A 13,633-nucleotide genomic window follows, 5' to 3' on the forward strand; every position below is an offset into this window, starting at 1 on the left:
AGGGCTAGGAGCAACCTGGGATAGTGGAAAGTGTCCCTGCCCATGTCAGGGGGTTGGAACCAGATGAGTTTGGAGGTTCCTTCCAACCCAAACCACTCTGTGGTTCTGTGGGCCCATAGTGTCTAACCAAAAGCAGTGAGTTATTTAAGGTAACATTGTGAAGAGGAGGACTGAGTTACTTGTATAATTATTTCCTACTGTTCTGTTCCTGTGCAGGCTGCTGCATTGCTGGAGACGTCTAGCTCACCCAGCCTCCCAGACAATGTGCTCCATGCTTTGAGTGTAGAAGGACCTTGCTCTGCAATGAAGATGGAGGCAGTAGGAAAAGCAGAAGAACTTGTTGATTCAGAAATTCCACCAAAGACTTCTGAAAAGCAAGAGACTGCTCCTGATGAAGATGGGCCTATAGAACTCGAGACACAAACTGAGAAGGACAGCATTTCCACTGCAGCAGACTCTGCAGTGCTCTCTTCCATGCCTTGCTTGCTGATGGAACTGAGGCGGGACTCCTCGGAGTCTCAGCTGGCATCTACGGAGAGCGACAAGCCAGCGGGTGGCCGAGTTTATGAGAGTGACTCTTCTAACCACTGCATGCTTTCCCCTTCCTCCAGTGGGCACTTGGCTGACTCAGACACGTTGTCTTCTGCAGAGGAGAATGAGCCCTGCCAAGCTGAAGCTGCTGTAGAGGGAGACCCTTCTGCAGGGTCCGGGGTTGCAGTTGGGAGGAAATCCAGGAGATCCAGGTCCGAAAGCGAAACTTCAACGATGGCTGCCAAGAAAAACCGACAGTCTAGCGATAAGCAGAATGGCAGAGTTACCAAGGTAAAGGGTCACCGGAGCCAAAAGCACAAAGAGAGGATCCGGCTCCTGAGGCAGAAGCGGGAGGCGGCTGCTCGCAAGAAGTACAACCTGCTGCAGGACAGCAGTACCAGCGACAGTGACCTGACCTGTGACTCCAGCACGAGCTCGTCAGACGACGATGAAGAGGTTTCAGGGAGCAGCAAGACAATCACTGCAGAGATACCAGGTAGAGGATGTTTTTTAAACTGAACTGTAACGCGCCTGACATCGTTTCTCAGCTGTCATGCTAAGTTAGATGAGTGACACTTGAGAAAAACCCAGGAGAACTGCAGCTCTGTGTAAATTTGAAGACTGCAGTGTAATAACAAGATGTGGGCAAATTTTAAAAAATCTGTTCTGAGGCTCCTGTGCACTTTTGCACACCAACAAAGCATAGAAGTGGTAAATGGGAGGAAGGACTACCTTTGAATTCTGGATTTTTCAGATCTTTGTAAGCTTATATGAACTCATGTCAGTGCTGTCAAATCCCCTTAGATGGTGATAACCTAATTCTTAAGATAAGTGGCCAGCTTTGCTTTAATATATAACGCCCACAGCTTGGCAGCTGTGTTAGAAATGGCACGGCACACCTCTTGCCTGTGTAACAGTGAGGCCCTGGCCATTACTGCACTTATTCTGTGCTTGCAGCTCAACATGTCAGTGCATGACAAACCTGCTTAGCCTTATTCTAAGTTCTTTCAGATTGCAGCTGGTCACCTATTTTAGGATACAGATATGATTACACAGGTGCCCAAGCTATATTCACACCTAAATTTTCAACATCTTAGACAAAGTTGTTACAGTTCTCTTTTGTCATAAGGATCAATAATTTCTACACTTTTAACTTTTGGACACATCTTTGTTAAGATGGGAGGCAGCAAATTATAGAGGCCTTCTTGTCATTTTATTGGTGTCATTTTATTAGCAAAAGAAAGTTGAATTCTTCAAGGTTTTTGTCTGCTGAGTTTCTGTTATTTTATTAGCCAAAGTGCTGTGGACAGGATTTTGTGTGAATTATTCTTGCAGCATATTATACCATAGAACCATCATCATATGGCAATCAAAAATAAAATCCATAAAAATAAACTTTTTGGCTTGCCAACTTTTACTGGGTTACATGCCTTTTTGCCTGTTGTGCTAGAAGTTTTTTCTTTTTGAGATAAATAACATCTTACATAGGGCAAGAACATTTAAAGGAAAACTGCAATATTAGGTTGCTGAACTAATGTTTGTCAGATGAATGATTTAAAATACTGCAGCAGACTTAAAAAATAACTGATTTAACTGAGTTGATTATGGTGGATGATGCTGTCACCATGAAAACTGGCATTTATCCCACACCTGCTAGGAAGCAGGTTGCACGAAGGAAGTAAATGTTTATTATTAGAGTGTCTGGTAGAGGCATAATATCCTCCTATAATTATTGTGTAGTAAACTTTTAATAGCGATCTAAATTTGTTTTTACCAACATAGTAAGTAGTTAGTCAGTCTCATAGCTTCCATGGTTTTGTGCCTTTTTATTTATAATATTAACACTTTGAGCAATTTAAGCCTGATTTAAAGCCAGTTGAAGAAGAGTGTTTCATTGATTTTGGGGATGGGTTCTTCCCCACCTCTCAAAAAACCCCAAAACACACAGAATAAATCCCTCAGGTCACATTCTTTTTTTAAGTCATAAAAGTACCTTGTAACCCAGAATGGCACCACATAGTATTTTCAGGTCTGCTTAGATTTCTGACAGCCATTGTAGGGACCTGAAGGCACTCCCAGGTATTTTTTGTGTGTCACTGGGCTCTTCTATATATGACTCTGGATCTTGACCACAAGATGCTTATTGTGAAGGAATCCCATTACAGGAAGAGGTTGACTATTAATAATGATTACAGCAAGGCCCAGCTTTACCTGCAGTGCAAGAGTGCACAAACCATCCCGAGGGAGGGACACTAGCATTTACTCTAATTTCATAGCACATGTCATCTGCTTGATGCTGAGTTCTGTTTAAGCCATTAAAAGGTTTGAGCTGCCCCCTCGGTGCGACAGGGTGTGGACTCAGACCTGCCACACTGCGGTTTTCCTTTAAGTAGAAACAGATTTGCTTTGTGGGAAACGCCTTCCGAGTGCGAGAGGAAAATATCCTCTATAGAGATAAGAACGTGGTTTGTCCAAACACTCCATCCTGTGCTGCTGGTGGGTGAAGGAGATGTGGATTTCAGAGCTGTGGTGGAGCTGTGAGTCTGGTTGGACTCCCAGCGCTCTGTCACAGTGGTGATTCTCAGCCATCTGCCATCCCTCTGCGTGGAGCTGGCGAGGGACTCAGCTCCTCTTTCTGACTAGAAAGCCATTTTAGTGCACTTAGCATAACACTGTGAATAGCCTCAAAACTGAGGGAGTGAAGGTGTAAATAGAAAACAATACAGGGTATCAAAAAGTGCTCCTGGAAATTCAGGCTGTGAGTGTTCTCTGCACACAGTGGAAAGCTGAAAAGTTTGACTTCAGTGTCAGGACATAAGCATGAAAAACTTCTGCCTTTACTTTTAAAGAGTTATTGTACACATTGAGGCAGAAGAGTTTTTTACAGGCAGCATGTGTTCATTTTTGTGTTTGGACATTCAGCTGCAGTCTTGGTTATTTACTCAACATCACTTATTTTCGTATAATTTTCATTTTTAGCCTTCTGTTGCCTGAAAAACAGCTTTGCTAACAGAGATGCTTTTAAAATTTTTAGTGACAGTTAATTTGGCCCTGATGATAAAAATTATACAGACTCTTAAGCTGTCAACATAGGTAATGTTACAGCAGGTAGGTTGCTTGTGTGTGGTGTGAAAATTATTAAATTGCCACATTTGAGAATATATTCGTCTTTCATATTATGTCACTAAAACTCTTCCATTTAAATAGTGCAGCAACCTTTTTTTAAACCACACATATCACTGGCTCTGAAATATGTTTGGCTAAATTTGTAAGGCAAGAGAATGTTCAGTGAAATACATGATAATGCCATGAAGTTGCAGAGCAGTTGTGCAGTAGAGAGTCAGGTCTCTCTGCTGAACTCAAATGTACCGTGGATTAAAATGGTGGCAGACTTGCTTTTCTCCTCAAGAAGGACTGAAGAGTTGAGATTTTACTGGTGATACTTCAGTACAAGTATTGTGAGCTGCACAGGAGCTCAGCACAATGTAAGTTATGCTATTCTGTGTAAGAATGCATCCTGTGGTGTTAATTTACACCTAAAAATACAGGTTGAGTCTAAACTTCAGGGGTGCCTGAGAACCTTTTCACTGATGTGAGCAGTCATAATCTTTGGCTCTTTATTTCAGGGAATGCCATGATTTTTGGATTATTGCAGATGAGGAACAATTTTTTTTACCTTTTAATGACTAAGTCTCTCTGCTGGCATTTAGGATTTTGCCATTATTAAATACCCCATAAATGTGGCATAAGGGTCCTGAAATAGATTCTACTAGACTTTCTGGTGTAGTAGGAAGTTTTTATGATGCTACAGATTAACTCTGAATTAAATTGACATGAGAGCAAGTCTGGGAATCAGTATTTGTTGCTGTGTAAACACCTTTCTTTTGAAAGAAGTAAGGGATTTTTAAAAATTCAAATAATACACAAAAATATTTGTGTTTTACCATCACTGTGCTTTCTACAACTCAGAAGAATCTGAATTGGAATGGGGGTGACTCATATTTTAGGCTATTACAAAAATCTGTTAAAAAGTTAATGTTGAAAAAGCTGCATCTCACATTGTTAAAATGCTTTTTTAAAATGCTGAAACCAAAAGAGATGGGCACAGGTTCCTTCCTCCTAAGAATTGTGCATAGAACTTGGATTAAGCATTTTCAAGAGATGAATTTGGTTCAAGTAACTTAGAAGGGCAATTACAGTCAATAGATAGGAAAAAAATAGTCTGTTAAAAATTATTTGCAGTAACATACTAATTTGGAAATGTCTGCAGCTGAATAACACAGAACAACCAGCCATTGCTAGTTAGAATGAAGATGAAGCATATCCTAAATTGGTATGTGGCCAGACTTCCTAAATTAAATTACTTTGGATTTGGTTATTACTTAGATAGTACTTAAGAGATGCCATAAAGAGACAGCGTGGGGGCATTTCTTATGTGCTGTTTTACAGGAGGTATTGCCTTGAAAATAAGAAAGGAATCTTTGATTCTGACCCCTTCTGACCTCAAATTTCTTCTACTTTAAACTTGGCATAATTAAAAAACCTAAAGTTTATAAGCAGAAGAGGGACCAGTTAAATAAATGCTAAAAATGGATTTTTAGGCGTGATTTTTTTTTAAACCCTAAAATAAGGAAAATATTGATTAAGCCTTGTTATACTAGCTGCATGGAAAGCATTTAAAACAATGATTTGCTGCTACTGTAAATTGGAGATACTCTACGAATGAGGCCTTTTAAAATTAATATTACAGGGCAATAGATATTTCAAAACATACTTTATTCAGTAAAACATACTTTATTCAGCAAAACAATTTTGTCAACTTTGACCATTCTAAAGTTAATTCTTAATTTTAGAAAACTGAGAAGATTGTCTCACTTATTACCATCAATCGTTTTTATTTAAATTGCAATTAAAACTTAACATTACTTGTTTGTAAGCCCATGGAAATCAGAAAAATTGTAATTTAGTCTCTTGAGTTTAAGACAGGAACAAATAAACAGAATCCTACTGGATGTTCAGTACTAGATCTAAATGAACAGAACAAATAGCTTTTTCAGGGAGGAAAACAATTACTGAATAAACAAAAGGAGCCGTGTTTTAGAAGAAAGGTGCCATTTTACTTAATTACTTTTAGTTAAAATGCAGTTGGGGGATGTAAATTAGTTGCTGTTAAGTAATTATTTTGTGCAGAGGACCTGAATTTCCAGTGTGTCTGATAGGTAAACAGATGGGGGAGAAATACTTAAAAACTACCCTTCAGAAACAAGAGAATAACCCTGGGCTTTGTTTAGCTGTTGCTGAAGGATCTGTGTATACCTCATTTAAATAGCTTCTAAAAAGAATGTAGTGTGGAAGTAATGCTGTGATTTCATGTACTCAGTGAAATCCCAATAAAGATTCAGTGCCTTATGTTTTTATTAGTAAATATTTACTTAGGTTGTGCAATGATTTCTCTCATTCTTAGGGTGTTTTCTATTATTCTTAAGCTAGAGGGTGCCACAAGTTTCATATTCAGCTGTTAAATTGTCATCTTCTGTACCTTTGTGTAGTTTAATGTGATGCTTGTCTTGTTTTGGAATTACCTTAGGTGACATTTGTGTATTTGGATGGCATGCACATATTGTTTATGATTCCTCAAACAGGTACAGAGCCTCATTTTCTTGGGAGTTTATTGCTTGCTAAATGATTCCTGAGTGAACTCTAGACTTAAAAATATAGATTCCACTGCCTTTTGTTATTGATACATAGAGCAAGGCCATGAGGATTGGCCTTCTCTTCAGGCTGCTGAAGTTCTTCCTGATAATCCCAAAACCAGTCATTCCCACTGTCTTTTTGATGGATAGCAGGAAGCAGAACAGTTTCCTTCCAGCCATTCCCTGTTTTCTGCCTTGCCTGGGGCTGGCTCTGGGAATGGTGGCTCAGGGCAGGGTCCTGGCTGATGTGACACTGGTCAGGGCTCTGTGGTGTGCAGGTTGTCCTTGTGATGGAGTTGTGTCCCTCACGCCTGGCGGAGGATGCTCTCCCCTCCTGTGTCAGCACTGCACTCACATAACCCCCTGCCCCCCATGTCTGTGTGTTTGTGTCTTGTGTTCTCCTCATCAGCGTTCTGTGTGCTTCCCAAAATCAGGCTAAGAGCTTTGGGCCAATTCCACCTGTGTTTGACAGCCTGTTTTGTAAAAGGGTTCAAGTGTCTAAGTAAAATGCACGCAATTATTCAGGTTTGTCAGTTGAAAAAATAGCATTTTGGATTGCTGCTTAATAGAACTAAACATGTTGTTGTATGATGTTTTTGACACCTTCAGTTGAATTCAAAACAGAAATTGCAAGGCAACTAGAGTAATTTGGTTGTTAACTCATTAAAAGAAGAGACCTTTGTGACAGAATTGTCTGAGACTTTTAGAATAAAAATAATTTTGAAGCCAAAATTTCTATTATAACCTCAGTGGGTGTAAAATGTTATTATAACAGTAATACTGTTGGTTAATATGTGCTAATTCCTCTCCTGTTGTCATATCCAAGGGGCAGAATTAGAAAAGTTGTTTTCCTGAGTTTACATGCCTTAATAAACAATATTATGTTCTTACTTAACGATGTCTTATCAAATGGCCTCAATGTCTTTAAAGCTGGCTTCAGTCGTGCTGGGGGATCTGGAGGAGCGACCAGGGAAATTCCAGGATTGCTTGACAGGGGCACCGTGTGGGATAGGAACTGCATAGGCAATGTCCTGGAAGAGGCCATGAACTGCTTTGCCGAGATGCAGAGGCAGACAGAGGAGAAATTCCGCATGTGGATAGAAAAGCTAACCCGTCTTGACACGGACGAAGAAAGCAAGCAACAACTGGAGCCCAGGGAACCTAAAATCCAACTAGTTGGCCAAAGAATCCCCCCTACCACACAGTCAGGGGCTTTCGTGCAGATGCCTGATAGCCAAGTACTTCCTCAGCAGCCGTTTAATTCGTACGTGGGCTATCAAAATGCCGAAGCCGCGTTAGAGTTCCCAGCGACTTTTAATAACAATTTTCCACCTATCTTTCCAGAGAATGGGAATATGGCAGAGCCTGATCTGAATCAATCATAAACTAAAAAAAAAAAAAAAAATTAAAAAAAAATCTGATCTTTGCAATCTTGATGTTATTTTGGATTATGCTGAAAACGAGGTTTGCTTTTCTCTTTGTATGTGTTTGTTTTGTTTTCTCTTTTGGGTTTTATTACCATGATATCGTTTGTTTTCCTTAATTTATAGTGACTATATGTAGTTTCAAAAAAATCACAGTATACCCACCTGCATGTGCCAATACACACATATAAACACCTTTAAAGGTGTGTGTGGGGAGCCACCCTAAGCTTTCATTGCCAAACTCGGGGAAAATATAACTTAGTACCCTTATTTAGATACCCCAAAAGCAGTGGGGCTGTGTTTGCTACAATAGAAGCATTCAGGGTATTCATCCAGATGCCCTTTTTGCATGTTAAAACATTTATATAAGGAAATAAGTTTTATATTTAAAAAGGTGAAGCACCCTAGAGATCCAGACTAGATGCAGACCCATGACATATCCTTAACTCTCTGTTTACTCCCAGGTTTTGCACTTTGAACCTGCCACACATTAGCTTCCTCATTTTCAGGCAGAACCAATAAATAAGCTTACCCTAAAAATTCAGCTATCTATAACAAGCGTGCGCAGGGGATTTCATTCCTGTTTGTCTCCCACTTAGCAGTTCCTTCCCTGCCCAGAGTTTTTATCAGTGTCACTGCTGTGTTGCACATGGCACGTTTATGGAAGCAGCTGTCTTACCTTGTGTGCACACATCTGTGTGTGTTTGGTTTGGGTGCAAGTCATCTCCACTAATTCCAGGTGTCTGCTTTGCTCTTCCCTGGGTCTCACAGGGAAGAGATAAACCCTCGCCAAAGATGCCTTCTGGCAGTGTCTTTCTCTCCCACGAGTTGTCCCAAACCTGGCTTATCAGCATTCCCTAAGGGATAACTTTTGGGTGGGGTGAGGTGAGGTGAGTCACCCCAACCTGTGCACACAGATCAGTGCTGCTTCCTCCTGTAAGTGCAGCTCAGCCACATCCTTCACGCTGGAATAAAAACAGTCCTGTCTGCCCTCAGATAAGCAGCCATCAGGGGATGGGTTGAATCAGGAATTTAAAGGAAGGTTTTGATAAGTAAACACCATGGTGGTCTGATGGCTCCTGGCCTGGGTCAGACCAGACTGCGTGTGAGCACTGCTGAAATCATTCTTCACTTGTGATGGGGAATGCCACAGCATCAGTTTTGTTTAAATAACACAAGAATCTGCTGTTGTGTGGATTCTTTTTTACACTGATAGTTATCTTGAATGGGCAGGCTTCAAACTGTGATGTTTAAAGTAGGATTAATTTAAATTATATATTAGAAATGTTTAATTCTTACTGTTATTGCTGCACACAGGGATTTTTTAGTCATCTCTCCATTAGGGCCTTCCTTGATGTGAAGTAACTGATCTGTAGCCACCAAAAAAAGTATATTTATCATCAGGTAAAACTTGATAAAAATTTCTAATGTAAATTAAATCAAAATTTTTACAATGGAAAATTAACATCTGCAGTCTAAGTAAAGAAAACACTTAGGTCTCCTTTAGCTCTTTTACTCTGCTTTTTAAACCACTGTCACTTTTTTCCTAATTATTTTAGTTTAATTTCATTTCCCCTTGTTGGGAGTAACCACAGTGTCTTCTGTAGGTCAGGCTTTTTTTTCCCCTCCCTGAAGTCAGTGGGAGTTTTTCCATCAATTTATGTGACAGTTTGGATCAAACCTGTAACAGGAACTCAATAAATACTTTTTGTTATCAGTATGGTATCGACACTGGTATTTTAACATCATTCTTGTCCTAGGTGTGCATTTTTTTTAAAGTATATGATGCCTTCCTTTAAAAAAATTAGGTTGGTGACCTGTGTTATTTTAAGAGTAACTGAAAGACTATTCAGGAGATAAATTTTAAGTACTGAGATGAATTCTTTTCAGATCATCTTCATACATAATTTTGATACAAAGATTTTGATAGGAACATGTTAGAAAACTCCCTCATCTGAAATTGTGTGCATTTCAGGTGAAAGTTAAATGAATTGTTCTATGTTTGATTGCAATTTAATAAACTTATCCTCATCTGTTTTAAAAAGATCTTTCAGGGAAGAGTATTTGCTGATATTAAAAAAACCACTGAAATGGATCCTTCTGGTGTTCATAGATTTGATATATAGATACATATGAAAATATCTTTATTATGATGATAAGAGCAAGACATTTTAAAGCATGACAACTTTACAAATCTACCCCTGCATGCAGAAGCAGCTTTTTGCAGTGACTGGTTTATTTTAATGTGTATGTCTGTAAGCATGCCCATAGTCTTTTTTGTAAAATAGTATAAATGGAACAATTAGGTATTTCAGAACAAAGTGTGTAAGGAGTTCATTTGAACTTATTTATCTTTCCGACTGAAACACCTTTACATACATATCTCATAAATGGATAATAACTTAATTAGGTATGTAGCCAGTGAAATTTCTGCCAATCTTCAGTGTCTTGGTCAGGTAATCATTAAAAAAAAAAGGAAAAAAAAGAAAAATATTGAAGTAATTCAGTGTATGAATAGATAAAAATTTGTATTTGGTTACTGAAGGCAAAAATTTAAACCTTTTATTTTTATCCATCACTGCTAAATGTTATTTTCAGTGCAAGCAGCTGTGAAGAAGCAGAGGGTGACACAAGTTGAGCATACGAATTTTAGAGCTGTACTCTTTCTAGGATAAAATTATCTCAAGGCTCTCAGAAGACTGAGGGGATAGTTCCTATTAGTTAAAATTTTAACTTAATTTCCCCAAAAAAAGCTACCCTGTTGAAGGATAAAAACACCTGTGCAAGATCAGTCAGTGGTTGTAAATTGTTTTGTAAATGGTAAATAATGTTTCTTTTGGTCACTCTTTCCTCTTGGCTCGAAAGCAGAGCCAAATCTTCAGCTTTGCCACAAACCATCTCCAGTGAAATTAAAAGTGTGCACAGCTGGGTATCTGCTCCATGAGCTGGTTTTCCACGTGGGGAAGTGTGTTTGGCCTGAAGCTGAGAGGGGAACCCCACCTTTCTGTTGTTCAGGTGTAGCCTGATGAAGGATTTGCCAATTAACAGGAGCAATTCTGTTCTTGCTCTGTGTTCTGAGCCTGGGAGGTGCAGAGCCCTGAAGGAATCAACCTCCAGATACCAATACTAGTGATGAGTCTGTGTTTTAACTGTGTGGCAGTCTTTAGCATCTCTTTGAGAAAACAGATTCCCAATTTGTAGTTCCAGATTTTATTTTTTTTTCCTCCTGGGAATATTTTTACTATATTTTTATGACATGGCTGCAGTTGAGTTCGTCATGATTTCCATTATAAGCTCTTATTTTCAAAGGGCTTCGACTAGAAACCCTCAGGGAGTTAAAATTTCTTGAGCTGAAATTTTAACATAAATTTTTATCTTACCCATTCTGTATCTCATGAAAACAGTCTGACTTAGATAAGACAACTTGAGGACTATCAGAATGAAATTCATCTACTTTCCAACCCTGAGTTACATTTTGAATGTACATTCATGCTCACGTCTCATCAGGGTACTTCAAAATCACCAAATTGAACAAATAGGGGAGAAATCAGTAGGAGTTTTGCATAGACACGGAGAACCACAGGTAATTGAGAGTTTCTCTAATTGCCCTAGGATTTATGTTTCAGAATGGTATAAAGAAACATTCTAGCTCCTTTAAGGAATTTTACTTACGGTTTGAAAAGGTCAGATGCATCAAGTCAGGTGAGCTGGTATAGACTGGTGTGATACCAGGGATGATGATGGTGCCAGTTTAAACCTAACTGGCCTGTTCATGGAATCATGGAATGGTTTGGGTTGGAAGGGACCTTAAAGCTCATCCAGTGCCACCCCTGCCATGACCAGGGATGCCTTCTACTGTCCCAGGTTGCTGCAAGCCCTGTCCAACCTGGCCCTGGACACTTCCAGGGATGGTTCAGCCACAGCTCCTCTGGTTCAGGCTCCTATATTATAATTTTAAATATTGAATTACATATTTTCAATATGGCAGGTGTTCCAGTGTAGGAGCAGTGGAGCACCTGTACAGTCCGAGAGTTGGGATTTAGCAGCAGGTGAAACACAGCGAGTTGGTTCATACTTTCTGTGCAAGTGCAAAAGAAGTAAGCCTTTATATAAAGGCTCAGTTTAAATTTCACTAAATGTCGAACTGGCATTGCAGTAAAAGGATTTGCTCCTAGAATCAGTTCCTTTTTAGGAGTCCTTGGAAGTCCAGGGGTTTCAGTGTGCAGTGTTTCTGCAGGCTTGGCTGCAGGTTCTTCGCAAAGCATTCGTGCTCCTTCCAGTGGGGTCTTTAGAATAAACATCTGAATGGTCAGGTTTTATTTAGAAAAAAAACATTAACATACAACATAAACCAAACTCAAGGCAGTGAAACTTTTTTCACTCTTTTTGTTGCAAAAATAACAATGCAGGGAAAAAAGACAAAATGTAAAACTTTCAGTGTCATTTTTAACAGTACTAGCACAAAATAATTCAGGCAGAAATACACATCTATTTTTTTAAGTGCAGTGTCTTTTAGTGTTTTTGCAGGATTGTTAGGTTATTTTATCTGAGCTGCTAGGGTAAAGACTGGAAAACCAATCTTAACTTCAGTGAAACGGGATTTTATTTGGCAGTTATGTTGCAAATTGAAACCTATTTACTATCACTGATTTCTCTTTTAATATATTTTGTCTCTTTCTGTGTCCACATACTGTAAATCTCCTTTATAAATATTTCAAGGGCATTAAGAAATTAAATCCTGACCCCATTGATAGTAGTAGAATTTTTCTGTTGGTTTTAATGGGGATAGCATTTCATCTCATTAAAAAGTGGACTTACTCTGCAGTTTTTTGGCCAGAGAATCCTACAGCTTACCTTGAGGGGAGTCTTTGCCTGATGAGGGTGTGTAATTCAGGCCAGTTGATTTGATGTTTTTAAAATAAAGGGGGTCTGCACTGTGACCACCGCAGCTACACGTGTTAGAGCAAATGCACTGTGTGATTTGTGCTGTAGAAGCCAAAATAATCAGGCTGATTGATGGAGATGGACAGTACCTTGCAAAACACGAAGCCAGAAATAGGTTTTTCTCACAAATTTCCTTAGTTCTCGTGGTGTTAGATCCGCAGAATGAAGGCACATGGAAAAATAGGCTTATTAAATTAGGAGAGATTTCAAATGCAGAGCAGTGGAGCTGGGGATTAATCTGGACCATCAGAGGCTGTATCAATGCTTCTGTGGGAAGGTGCAGTTTGTGCATGGCAAAGTGGGATGTTTCCTGTGTTTGCTGCCTTTTCCTAATGGCAGTCACATTAACATGGGGAATTATTTACTTTTTTTAACTGCCATGGCTATGTAAGGGTGTGATGATCTCCAAAACCCTCCTGAGACACTTTTCCAAGTAAAGCTGGAAAAGAGATCTGGTTAATGTATCTGCTACCGTAATTAATGCTTTGTTAGGTAGCATCACAGAAAATAACTCCTGCAATGAAATACAAGGTGGATGCCACTTCCCAGTATTCTCAATCCACAGCCATATTCCATGTGCCTTTGCTAAACGCACAATGAAAAATGCTTTATTGTCTTCATTCATAATTGGGTAAATTAAATCCAAGGTATTTTCCATCTAGTCATCAAAAAGCCTGAACGAATGAATGTTGTTCAGCAAGACTTGAATTTTTGATATTTCTTTTCATGTGATATATTAAAAAGTATCCAGTCTGAGAACACATAATAATTTGATCAGGTTGTTTTGATTTTATTTTGTTATTATCAAAAAATCACCAAACACAAAAGCTTTACTGTGGGAAATGAAGGAAAATGTCAGGAAAGTGGATTCACTGATAAAGTTCACTTTATAATTTTAGAGAGAATGTTGTTACACTGCTATTGTTTTTTATTGTATTTACAATGTATTATTTGCTTAACCCTGTAAATTTTGAAATGTAACTACTGTAACCTGGAATAAATAAATAAATCTAAATAGCAATGAAGTGTTTCATGTTGCTG

At 38.9% G+C, this 13,633-nt stretch overlaps 1 protein-coding gene across 2 annotated transcripts in view; it reads left to right on the forward strand.

Annotated features, from left to right (window-relative positions):
- Positions 1–171: 171 nt before the first annotated feature.
- ARK2N (arkadia (RNF111) N-terminal like PKA signaling regulator 2N) overlaps positions 172–13,633 on the forward strand; it is a 30,138-nt gene continuing 16,676 nt past the window's right edge. The window contains exons 1-2 of one of the 2 annotated variants that reach the window (XM_085043309.1): positions 172–1,027; positions 7,155–13,613. In XM_085043309.1, coding sequence (XP_084899435.1) covers positions 304–1,027; positions 7,155–7,609 — 1,179 coding nt within the window. In that variant the 5' untranslated portion in view covers positions 172–303 and the 3' untranslated portion in view covers positions 7,610–13,613. Of the gene's footprint in view, positions 1,028–7,154; positions 13,614–13,633 lie in introns of those variants that run through there. The other variant, XM_085043311.1, reaches the window with a different exon arrangement.

Source organism: Lichenostomus cassidix, chromosome Z (genome assembly GCF_008360975.1).
Source record: "Lichenostomus cassidix isolate B80296 chromosome Z, HeHo_3.0, whole genome shotgun sequence".
NCBI classification, from domain to species: Eukaryota; Metazoa; Chordata; class Aves; order Passeriformes; family Meliphagidae; genus Lichenostomus; species Lichenostomus cassidix.